The 12,956-nt window shown below is 39.3% G+C and overlaps 1 protein-coding gene across 1 annotated transcript in view; it reads left to right on the forward strand.

Moving 5' to 3' along the window:
* Nucleotides 1-12,956, forward strand: part of dlg2 (discs, large homolog 2 (Drosophila)) — a 137,390-nt gene that overhangs the window by 54,824 nt on the left and 69,610 nt on the right. The window contains exons 5-6 of the mRNA XM_076161279.1: nt 1,676-1,759; nt 2,672-2,833. Of these exons, the coding sequence (XP_076017394.1) occupies nt 1,676-1,759; nt 2,672-2,833 (246 nt within the window). The remainder of the gene's footprint in view (nt 1-1,675; nt 1,760-2,671; nt 2,834-12,956) is intronic.

A 12,956-nucleotide genomic window follows, 5' to 3' on the forward strand; every position in this document is an offset into this window, starting at 1 on the left:
CAAAGAACCAGGCTGGTGAATGATTATGCAGAGACTAATATACATTCAGGTCTTACCAATTTAGTCTTGCTGTAATTTTGAATTATTAGAAGTTATGATGAATCATAGTTACACAGCTTTTAACACATCTACAAATGTACATTATAAAACCAATGAAAATGCTGTTTCCTACTTGGTATCAGGTGTTGTCACACAAATGTATTAGAGTAAAAGGCGGAGGTGAGACAGAGAGTTATTGTGAGCTCATTTTCCTCCTTATTTAATACACTCACTCTTAACTGTATCTCTTGCTATCTGCTGATTAGACTAATCATCTTGGATGGCAGTAAGTAGAGTTGTCTGTGCTGCTTCAGTGGAGGTCCAACCTGTAATAGCCCCCAAAATAGCAGCAGCACAGAGAAAGTGTAGGGCATAGGCAGGCATACACACAACTGCACAGGCTTCATTCATTCATGATCTAACACAGTGTTTCTATTAAGACACGAGGGGGCACTAATATAGAACATTGGGCAGAGCGTTGTCTGTTTTGTGTTAAACTCCCTCTGTTCAGTGTGCCCAAGCAATTTAGCTGCATAACAGAAATTCCTTCCTTCTCCTCCTTCTCTGTTGCATCTTTTATAACTGTATTCAAGGACCATTCCTGTGTTTTGTATGACTCAGTCAGGTTACTGCAACTTGAATAAGCTTGTTAATACAAGCAGCAAAAATTCACCTACAGTAATTGTAAACTCCTTTGATGTAAGTCCCTTACATGTAAGTCCCTTACATCAAAGTGTTACAATAAAGAAAGAAATTGATTAAACATTGTTTGAATGAAATGAAATGCGAGGATTGTCTCTCTGTGAGTTGATGTTGCCATTTAGTTTACATCTACTAAATCATACAGTAGGAATTCATGCATGACGATACAGCCTCAGAACTTACTGCTATTTTTATCGACCCTGTTAGCTGAAATATCATTGGCTCAGAGCTTCATCCTCCGCTACATTAGAATGCACCTTTAGAGCAATGCTGCAGGCCATCAGCAGAAATAACCGTGATTACCGAGGCATTGCCATTGTTTTGCATCTCAGCGATGCAGCTAACTGCCATCTTTGTGCAAGGACCTCTCCACTTCTGTTCGTGTCACCCTCCAGTGTCTGTGTCTGTTGCATCCACTAATTAGTGTCCACTCACTGTCATTGTGGGCAAATTAAGTTGAAGAGTTGTCCGGTGGTTGATGAGGTCTGGTCATGTGTCCATGTCAATGCGGACGTGAAGCTACCTCTTCTTTACCAGCCAATAATTCGGTTAGACTTGAGTGTGTAACTGTGCTAGTGTGACTTTCTGTTCATATCTTTAACATTTTTTTGAATTAGTTATTATCTCTTTGTTGTGTGCATTTCATTTTTTCTAATCACCCTAAAGACATCTGCCACGAATGTGCAGACAGATGTTTTTGATAATGAGATTCTTCAATCCCTCGTATTTACATTACATTACATTACATTACATTACGATCATTTAGCAGTGTGTTCAACAAAGGTAGATAAAAGAACTTGATGTATTTGATGTACGTATGAGTGTGATGGTTGATTGTCATGTGTGATTGGTTGTTTATGAACCTGTTAATACCTGTGTTTGTGCTCTTGGTCTCCCAACTGGTGATCACATATGGTCCTGTTCTTCTCTCCAGAACAGGCCACCAGCAGTACAGGGGTCACCTTACAACAGCCAACCCCCACCCTGCATGACCCCTGCCTTGATGAACACTCCCTGGGTGAGAGAGAGGGGAGGGGAGTAATGTTTTTCATCCTACCCCACTTTCATATGCAGTACCATCACGGCCATCGTATACCACAACTCTTGTTCTTCTCCATCTCTCATGTATTCGCAAACCTGTGCATTCGTTTCATTTTCGTCGCCACAGTGTTTGCAAATGTGTGATAACATAACAAGTCACATGATTTTGTCACCCGTTCTCATTGGTGAGTCACCACTTTGATATTCTTTGACCTTGTGTCTGATCCTGTGTTCACTGGGCAGAGGACAGACTTCTGCATCATCCCTGTCCCACCCACACAACGCGATTTAGAACCATTGTGGACTAATGACCATTTGCTGCCACTAAAAAAAACATAGTCAGTAAAACATCACCATCTTCATGATGATGTCATTACCAGGTTTGTATATTTAATAGAGATTTACTTCACAACAAATTTACTGTTGGGTATTGGTGGAGATTTCACTCTAAATCCATATTCAGCCATGGCATGAAATCATCAGTTTTGGGGACAAATGAAAAATCTACACTGGGAAGTATATAATGTTGCATTTGAAGTAGATGTTAAGTGTGTGTAAGTGTTGTATTTGACTTTATTAATTCGTTGTACTGGTTGTTTTTAATACACTACACAATCTTTGAATGTATAATTTGTTCTAAAAAAAAGTTTAATTTACATTGAATACTTCTTAGAGTATTACTTTAGTTTCCTCATAATGAAGTTTTCACATCAATATTTTGACATTTTCTTGCTTAATATTCAGTGTTCCTTGCCTGCATTTTATCCTGAGTTTAATTGGCTTTGAATTTATGTGTTTGACTCTTTGTCCGTCTCTCCTTCCCCTGTTGATTACTGTCCTTTTCTTCTCCTCCTCCTCCGACCTGCATCCTCTCCTCCCCTCTCTAAAGCAATACCACTACCACGAAGATGACTCGCCACTTGACCAGGGATTCCCACGGCTCACCAATGAAGTGCGTGCGCCTGAACTCGTGCACGTGTCGGAGAAGAACCTGTCGGAGATCGAGAATGTTCACGGCTACGTGTCCCATTCCCACATCTCTCCACTCAAGGTCAGACTCTCCACTTCTTTCCCTCCGTTCCGAGTGTGGTTCTTCACACATAAAAACAGTGAGCCTCCAATCTTGATAGCAGTTCAAAACAATTTATGGTGACCATCATAGCCTCCTCTTATTTTTCCCCTCTTCTTTTTCTATCTAGCTTGGATTGCACACAACATTACACACACAGATTTTAAGACATTATAGAGAGACTTATCTATGTTGTGAAATAACACTTTCATTTCAGACTGATGCATTCTTTCGAGTTAAACAAGCTATGCATTTCAACCTTCTTAACTAATCTATGAAGTTCCCTCTCAGTCAGCCAGGTAGTGAAAAGTCTGGGATGTTAAGTGCACAGAATTAATCGCTGAACCAACATTTCGCTGTTCATCTAAAAAAGCAATGTTAATGTGTTAGATTGAATTGTAGATTAGATTTAATCTTAGATCTATCCTCACCGTATACATGAACTGTCTTAAATATTAAAACCAACCAAAAAACTGCTCATGAGAAGGCGGGGTCAGGGGGTTGCCTATTGGAGGAAACATCTTAACCATTAGCTCTGTCCACATCTGGCACTTACCCTCCCTTTAATGTATTGGTTTTGTTATTTTTCAACCTTCCCCCTTTGCTTTGTGACACAGTGACAGCAATCTTCCTAACACTTAATATGTTTCTGTATCTTTAAAAAAAGAAGATATAACAGTTTTTTCCCCTCACTCCTTTGCTCTGCCATTACTATTCTTTGCACACTGCTTTTTCTCAATTCATGAAGCACTATGTTGCCACAGCGGAGCAGGCCCCCTTTTGAAGTCTGGCCCTGGATGCATAATAAGGGTTACCTGGCATTCATTTTTTATAGTGAGGAATAACCCAGGGTCACAGATCAAATAAATACATTTGTGTGAAACATCTAGCAGTTTAGCTGACAGATGCATTTCATTGTGAGATGGCCGTGAATGAGCCAGTAGAGGGCAATGTTGGAATGAAAAGAGGTTGAACTGCATCTGTGCTTCATGTTCGTAAATGAAAGGAGAATGAATATCCTGCATATTTGCTTCTTTTTGAACCACAGAAGCAAAACACTGTACTTTCATGACTCCAGTCTTTTACAACTCTCACAATCTTTGCACATGTAGTTTTTGTGCATTCCTTTTCAAATTTAGAGATGGTCTTCAAAAATAGGACCATTTAGAATTACTGTAATCGACCCTGTCAGGGGTGACGTGAGAAGGAAATAAAAGGGAGGGACGATCACAATTTAAATACTGTAATTTGAAAGAAGTGGCAGTTGTTTGTGTTGGACAAGATGTGACATAGGTCTGGCATCATTCTTACTCTTGTTAAAATGCTGTGAAATATAATTATTAGCTTTACAATGCAGTGTACTATCTGCTCTCTTGGCAATACATTTTACAGTAAAAGTAGTTATACAGTATATCCAACATGTACATCCATCAGCACAACAATAGATATTTTTAGTCTGGCCTTTGTTTTGTTTTCTTTGTTTGTCTTTAAGATGCGTTTTTCTAAATTGCCTCTAGTATGGTACCACCTATGATCTCAAATTAAGTGTGTTATGATGGTGAGGCTGTAGTTGTGTACCTTCACATCACCTTGTTATGTGAAAGCTTAGACTTTGACTGAAGACCTTTGACATAGCCTGCTGCTGTGTGGAATTAGCAGAAACACTTCAACCTCTGGACACCTTCATCTTGAAATATTAATATTTCATAATGATCTTTTACCGCATCTCCTGCTGTTTTAATTTCTTTGCTCCCTTTCGGATGAAAATGTTGGAAACTTACTTTTTCTTACTTCTTCTTCAGTCATCTGCCCTATTTCAGGAACTCTGTCACCTTCATCTCCATGTGCACCCTTTGCCTGCTTTGTCATGCAATATCTGTTCAATGAAATCTGACCCTTTATAATTCATTGTGAAACATTAATAGACTGAGAGAAGCTGTCGCATATCGCATGGCCAGCTTATACTTAATAACCAGAGAAGCCCAAAAGCAGCATTTTCTATCCATCATATTCCACTGTTGTGTCTTGAAGAAATCTGGCATTTGCTTTAGGCTCCAGCGTGCAAAAGCATAATTAGCAAGCAGGAAGGTTCTGGTGTTTCTGCACCTTAATGGGTGTTGATTATCAGAGGAGTGATACATGAAAGCGTGGCTTTAATTTAGTTGTTGACAGATGCCACTGGCAGAGGGCATAGGATGCGAGTATCCCAGCAGGTGTTCAAATATACATAAGGTTGTTTTCTAGTTACTCTTTCTTATATTTGGTTTTTTTTCACTAAAAGGGTTTGTTTTTGAAAAATCGGAACAGTTCAAAGGTGAACATGAACATTAAGTTTCATCTGCCAACACAAGCTCTGTGGCAGTTCTTGTAAGAGGCTCTTCCTCAGAGTTTTTCACTCCTCACCCTCATCTAGTTTTGAGTCCTTTGAACATTTCCTGTCCTCCTTCCTCCTTGTTAAAGCCCTCCTACTGAATATGTCTCCCTCCGCCGCACTCAGCGCCTGCCTGGATAACCATTACTAATGCCTTTTTATCCCGATGCATTAGGCTCACGATTTCCATATCTCTCTCTGTCTCTCTTGCCCATTTATGCAAGTATACAGGCCGGTGATCTTGTCTTTCATTTCTTACCTGCAGCCTGCACTGGTTACCCGTTTTGATCTTGCATACCCAGGTGTGACCACAGCAAACTACATGGCAAGTTTTTATTTTCATTTTATTTTTGTTTAACCTCTGGGAAATTTGAATCCCCTATTTTTTTTATTATTATTTCAAACTTGCTGTTTGGGTCCTTGCACCCAAAAGATGGATGTCCCCTCAGTGCTGCATGGAGTTTGATGTTGCATACGTTTTCTAACCATTGCCTGAAGAATAAATTATTCTTGTGAAGGTGTTCTTGTGGGTTGCTGGCCTTTTATCGTCATACCCACTAAGGAACACCATGTGTGTTTGTGATCCGTTTGTGATGCCTGCCAGTGACTCCCCTGTGCTTGTTAATGGCGTAATAGTGTTGTGTCTCGTTTTAATCATGTTTTACTACATGTTAAAGATTTTACTGTATCTATGTCTCATTTGATTTACCCGAAACCTTAGGTGTAGCATTTTTGTGTGCATTTTTTCTTGGTTTAAAATGTCCAAATGACTAATTACTATTACCAACAGCATGTTCTGTGTGTGCTTCAACAGGTTCTGGTGGCATGTCTCAATTCTTTAAACATTATTATTAATGACAATGTTTAAATGATTAAGACATTGCATTGACGGCATAAAATATGCTCCATTTTTAAAGGAGCACTGGCCTTTCATAATATGTTGTGTGCTTTAATATCTTAAGAAATGTCAAGGTTATCCAAATGCAGAATATTACACCAAAAATAAAGTGGCTCACATTAACTGAATCATTTCATGTTTAACCTCTAACCCTGTCGTTTGTGTCTATCATCGCAAAGAATTGTTCAAAGAATTCTTTAAATTCTAGTGAAGATGCTTTGGGAAAATGTGTGTGAAGATTTCAGACATTGTAATTGTTGAATTTGAAGCATGGCTACATCATTACATCAAACAGGATGTCATACAGTGAGAAAGTAACGTCTCCGAAATCTGCAAGAAAAGAAAAGGGACAAATCCTCCCTTCCCCTTTTTAAATACCTACTTAATTTATTTGCAATGTATTCACTTACCAAACTGCCCTTTATTTTGATTAGTTTGGTAACTGTAATAATGATGAAGTAGCAGTGAAACAGCAAGACAGAATGTTTTTATGTATGAAAACAAGTGAAACCTTGCCAATCACAGCATGGCGTTGATTTGGTTTTGGTGCTTAAAAATTGAACATTCTGATGAATGTGAGGTCTTTCTGATTACTGTGACGCCTCGCAAAAGTAAGCAGTAAGAAGTCCGTCTGTCAGTGCAGCCCGGCTGAAATCACCAGACCACCCGATTTTGTATGATGTAGACAGAGGGAATAAATTAGAAATTCAAGACATGCAGACTTAATCACATGTACCATTACAACATGTATTTGGGCTCATTTGATGATATGCTATAACATTTATTGTTCAGTTTCATTAGAACTTAATAGAGAAATCTCAGGAGAGGAGAACTTTGATTCTCGAAACTTGAATGTTTTATTGCCAACATTACATCTGTTACGGTCTCGTTTTAAGAGCGAGACAGCTTGAGCGTGAAGGTCTCAATCTCAGGCTCAGGGTTTTGCCTGATAAATTGCTAGATTGAGGACATTTCTTTCCGGTTGTAATGGTTCTTATCTTGCTACGGCAACATGGAATAATTATTTGTCAGTAAGCATAATTCAGCTAATATAAATGATAATTTTTAACAGAAGAAGTCAAAATGGATGATCAAGGGGAATTCCAAGTTTTCTGAAATAAATACCTCAACCCAGACTTTCCACTGAGTAGCACTGTAACACGGGTCGATTGGAAGGGACGGGAAGGGCATGGTTACTGTCCTTACCCAGAGATTGCTGCCCCTGGTGGAGGTAGCTCTGTAAAGCCATGAACAGAGTGGGTGATCTGTAAATGATAATGGAGGCCTGCTCTACTTTGCTCTGGTTAATGCTTCTAGAAATTCTAATAAGTCACTTTTTGTGGTGACATATTCAAGGTCCGTTAGTTGTGTGTGAAGTTATCATAAAACTACTATTGTTTCAGTTTAAATGTGAATATATATATATATACACTGTGAATATACCCAATTTATTCCTGTGGGTCTCCTGAAAAGACAACAAACAAGAAATATGCAGCCAGTGTAAAAGAAGAATTTTCCCCCTTGTGCTTAATACTAATTGCTTATTTTCAGAAAGCTTGCTCTGTGCCGATTGGCCAGCTGCTTCTTGCTCATTCACGCCCATTTTCGTTCTTTTGTGTGTCTAATTATGTGTGGTGCGGTTGTGTTACCCAAACATGTGGTACAAGTTTGCCTAAAGATGTGGCAGAAGTAAAGGATTAAGCAAGTTCAGCACCTATGGGGTTGACTCTATTTCTATTATTCTAAATCTTGCTTTGAATATGTTTTTCACAATATTCCTACTTTTTTATACTATGAAAATAAGGGAACACAAATAAGCATGATACTTCCCCTTAACACATTTTGTTAAGCTTCACAAACTTTTCATTAGAATTCGTTATTAATTTTTCTGTTTGACAGATTAAATGACTAATCTCATAACTGAAGAAATCCTCGATTAATCAACCATGAGAGTAAATGCAAAATGTTGCAGTTCCACTCTGTTGTTTCAACCTTACAAATCTCACACCTTATACAGCTGATTAAATAACTATTGACTTTCTCCGGATGTAATTTCCTCGTGGGTTGGTTCCCCAGTGACAACCTGTTTCGATCCTTAATGCGAGTGTGGGGAAAGGCAGAAGAGTGTGTCGTGTGAAGAGGCCTACGACTAAGAATTCTTTGCTCAACTTCTTTCTTTTCCTTTGGCCTTGGGAGTTTTGAATGAACAATTGCTTTAATACAGCTAGTGTAATTGTAAAGGCAAAACGTAGGCAAGAATTATGGTTTGTCCATGACCGGAGGAAGTGTGTTCCCTCCTACGCCGGCCAAATCAAGAGCCACAGATTGGAGAGTCTGACTCAGAGAAGACATTATTGATTCAAAATGGCTGCATTGTGTATCGATTGCCAGCCTCTTTCCATGATAATACCAGCTTGTAAAAATGCTTGCATTTTTTTTTTGGGCAGCAATCACTTCTCAATCAATCAGGATGGATAACATTTGCCAGTAATAAATAGCAGTTTAATGAACGCTGCAATACCACTCTTTGGTTGGTTACCACTCTTACCTCTCTTTGGTGAAGGGGAAGCAGGTATTGTGATTTCTATTGGCAAACTCTTCCCATGAGGAAAGTGCGTCTGATCCACTCCGTGTTGTCATAATTCTTGTCCTTTCTTATCCACACAATAGGAGGCACTGATTGCCTTGTGAAAAGCTCTCAAATTGACTTTTCGGGCCGCTGTGGAGTGGTGGGGACTTAAATGACAACAGTGCCCGCCAACTGCGCCTCATCAGAGTACCTGTGAGGATGATGAATCGTTTTCAGTCATAAATGCTCTCGTTTTTGCTTATTGTGGCCATTTGTCTAACTTCCCACCAAATGACTGAGTTTGTGTTAAAGCCAGATACCGTCACAAAACCGTCTTCCCTCATTCAAAAACATCCGTTACCAGCCCGTTGTATTGTTTGCATTGATAGACTTTACGTATTGTTTATAGATGTTATATGAAATAACACAAACACACAATGAAACCACAGTATCAGAATGAGAAGGAAAGTGAATCTGTTCGTGGGGACACACTGCAAAACAAACGATGACAGATGAATGCCAAAAGACAAGTTATTATTCTTAGGGCAGAATGTTGTAACAACATAGCAACAATTCCATGACACCTATGCCTTTTATCATCCATCTCTTCATCTTTTTCATTTCATGCATACATTTGTTTTGGTGACATTGAAAAAGCATCGTGAGGCTTTATGCCAGAACAGAATCCACGAGAAGGGCTACAAGACAGAAAAGGATTTTGTTTGCTTACTAATTCTGTTTTTATAATTCAAGCTTAGCATCTCTGTCTGTTTAACAGTCCATTCAAGTACAGCGAGCGCAGAAGCCGATTCAGATCTTAATTGATGTATTTGCCAAGAGCTCACAGCCTCACTGACATAAAGGCGCAGCACGGGCCAGAGTGCAAGCTCTGGGCGCTGAGATGATTTGCAGCTTTATTGTTTGCCGTTTTCAGAAGCGAAAAGAAGCAGACTGTGCTCTACAGCGCCTGTCAGATCTCTGTATTTGAATTCCTACTTTGTGTATAGAAGAGATTTGTAATTAAATTATTTGAGCATGTGTAGCGTAGAAGGTTGCATCCCAAACACAAAAAACATTTTCATCCTGCACAGATCAAATAAACTTAATTCTGTCCAAGTGGTTCATTGAAATGGAAGTGTCAGATGGAGAGATTTAGCTGCGTATGAAGAATAGAATAGAATGTGTAATATGTGACATCACACGCATAACTGGGGACAGTTCTTGGGACTTTGATGTGTAAATTCAAGTGACATACACACTTTGTTGATCCTGTATGAGGTTGTTGCCACAAAACACAGATATCGCGGATCATTCCTAAATCACCTGAGGTCCCCGGTTAATAACAGTTAAGATCTGTGTTAATACTGTGGGCCAGAGTAAACAAAAATAGCTCTGGTTCATGTATTCTGAGATGTAAACATTTACATACCAATAAGGAGAGTTAATGAAAGCAAGTCAAGCTGAACCAAATATTTAAAGGTGATGAGTTGCAGTAACTTACATGGACCACCTTGTTTCCTTTGTTACATATTTTCACTCACTTTCAGGGCAGTTTCACTAAATTCAGGAACAGATTAACACATATTGGATGCAAAACACACACACACACATGCACCAAAAATAACTATACGTTGGATTTAGAAAGAAGCATGTAGAGAATTGAATTGGTCCGCATTTTTAAGAAGATATTACCCACTGCGATGTAATAGTGGTAGTGCTGCAGTGTGTTATATATCATGTACATGTACTAGCATGTGGTGTGGGGGCTTCGGCAAAAAAGCAGCAAACAAAGAACAAAGAGAAATCGATCAGTGGACACACAAACACACATATACGCTCTGATCTTAGGCACACATTTCTCATCTTTTAGGGGCAAAGGAAAAAAACCTTATTAAACCGGAAATGAATGATTTTGGACACTTCTTCAGGTTAATTCTGGGAAATGTGAATCACTCTCAAAGTTGTAAATCTACTTAGCGATTCTTAAAACTTTAATGTCCCTGCCTTTTTAGGAGGCTTACAGGCTGACTGAGGTTCTAGTTGTTTGGCAATCCAGTGTGGTAGTCACTTTGTGAAGCTCATAATACAAAGACCTGCTATTTCATCGCATTGTGTTATTGTGTCCCCAAATTGTAAAAAAAACTAACAGATATTATATTGTTTGGTACAACACCTATACAAAATTGCCTCCAAAGCGGCCAAAACGTTTTAAGTCAGCACCTTCCTGACGCAGAAAAATTACAACTTCACAAAGGACTGTAAGATTTATTGCAGGGCTATTAGAGTGGACTGTATTATACATTGTTTATATTGTAGTAGGGACTTTCTTGTTTTCATATTGTCCAGTATGTTAGAAATAACTTAACACTAAAGGGGCAACAGTTATTTTATCTTTTTAAATGATCCTTTGTGGTTTGTGTGCTCATGTTGACAATACTGCAGATTATGGAGAAAGTCATTCCCGCCGACTACAAATCTTTACACACAACATCCACACACACCTGGACCTCATAAAAGGGTGAACCTGTTCTCAGCCAGACTTAAATCTTTTCTTATTATCCGTGCAGCCCTTCCCAGACACATACATCATATGCAAGCTGCACTCTACGCAATGCATAATGTTCTCTCAGGCAGAATGTGTTTGAAAAAAAGCAAAATGGGCCCAAAGCGTTTAACAGCATGTGGGCTTACTGCAAGCATGTATGTTTAATTATTATTGCTTTACCTTCATTATTACTTTAAAGTGTACAGGACACACAACTAAAGCTACCTGCTTGATTTTTGCCTTCTTAATATACAAAATAATATGTGTGTGAATCATCTTGAAATCAGTTTGAAACAGATATTCAGTGGTGGGGATCTTGGTGGTTAGCACTGTTACATCGCACTGAGAAGGTTGTGGGTTTGGGGCCTTTCTGTGTGGTTTGCGGGTCCGGACCGCAGTACGATGTCAACAAACTGGTGCCCTGTGTGTCTGTGAGTCAGTGCTAGAGTGGCTAATCAGGAGAGGCGGGAGGAATCCCAGCGGGCCACTGCAGCAGTGGGCAGCATGACTTCTTTCTTGCCCCCTCTCGCTCTCTCGCTCTCTCGCTCTCTCTCGCTCTCTCTCGCTCTCTCTCGCTCTCTCTCTCTCTCTCTCTCTCTCTCTCTCTCTCTCTCTGTGCCTCACTTGCACTGAAAAGCAACTGCAGCCCATACCAAAATGCGTCTGCTCTAGTGGGTAAGAGCGTCCCCCCCTCCCAAATCCTAACATTGGTTGAGCCCAGGTTTGCTTTTGATTCGATTGACTGGGTGCCCTTCCTCACATATCATAGTGACTGGAGGAGTCGGTAGTTCTCTTCATTAACAGTTCCAATTCAGTGAAGTGCAAAGGCTCATGGGAGTATTGTTAATTAAGTTAAACTTGTTGTTTTAGGGATTTGAATGCTAATGTTAATTGATATATGTGTGTTATGTGATTATTAAAATAGCTAAGACTGTCTATTTTTGTGGACCCCCTCCCCCCCTTTCGCCAAAGTAACTAAAACAAAAGGGAAACTAAGAGAAATGAATACATGCAATTAACAGTAACACACGCTAGGGGGCTCTAAAAATTTCATAGTGCTGCTTTGAGTTTTTCCGTCCTTATTAAAATGTATATTTTATCATCTAACATAAAAGATTGGTTATGGCCTTGTCACTGCTCTAGCTTCATTTTTAAAGCTTTAATATTAAGGACCATGCACTTTCCATTAAATCAAGGGAAAACCTGCCAAAGTGTAAAATTCTAGTCATTGTAGGACTAAATGCATATTCATTAGACAGTTGATAAAACACTTTATATGCTCTTTAATTGGGTCAGAGGAAGACTCCCAGTCATCAAAGAGATTCTTTAAAATATCTCCTCTTCCTCTGCACAGACTCTTATCAAAGTATCCATCAACCTCAGTCAGATTTGGACAGTTCTTGAAGATGTGTCTTGGCTTGTTGCCTCAGTGATTTTTCTAGTGCAGTAGAGGGGAGGATTGAAATAGGGAATTTGATTTTTGGAACTCCCCCCCCAACCCTCCCCAGAAAACGATGCTATTACTATCAAAGGGCTCAAGTAGTCTTGTCTCTGACATCGGTACTGGCAACTTCAAATGAGCGTAGAGGGGCTAAAGGAAACAAAATGCAGACTCTACTGTGACATTGCTGAGGTACACATCACAGTTTCCCTTTGATGCCTGTTTAAGTGGATTCTTCCCTGTGATTAAATGTAAATTTAAAAAAGCAGGGACACCAACAT

The sequence above is a fragment of the Genypterus blacodes genome, unplaced genomic scaffold, assembly GCF_046128005.1.
Source record: "Genypterus blacodes isolate CSIRO-AG114 ecotype Tasmania unplaced genomic scaffold, CSIRO-AGI_Gbla_v1 ptg000111l_1, whole genome shotgun sequence".
Taxonomy (NCBI): domain Eukaryota; kingdom Metazoa; phylum Chordata; class Actinopteri; order Ophidiiformes; family Ophidiidae; genus Genypterus; species Genypterus blacodes.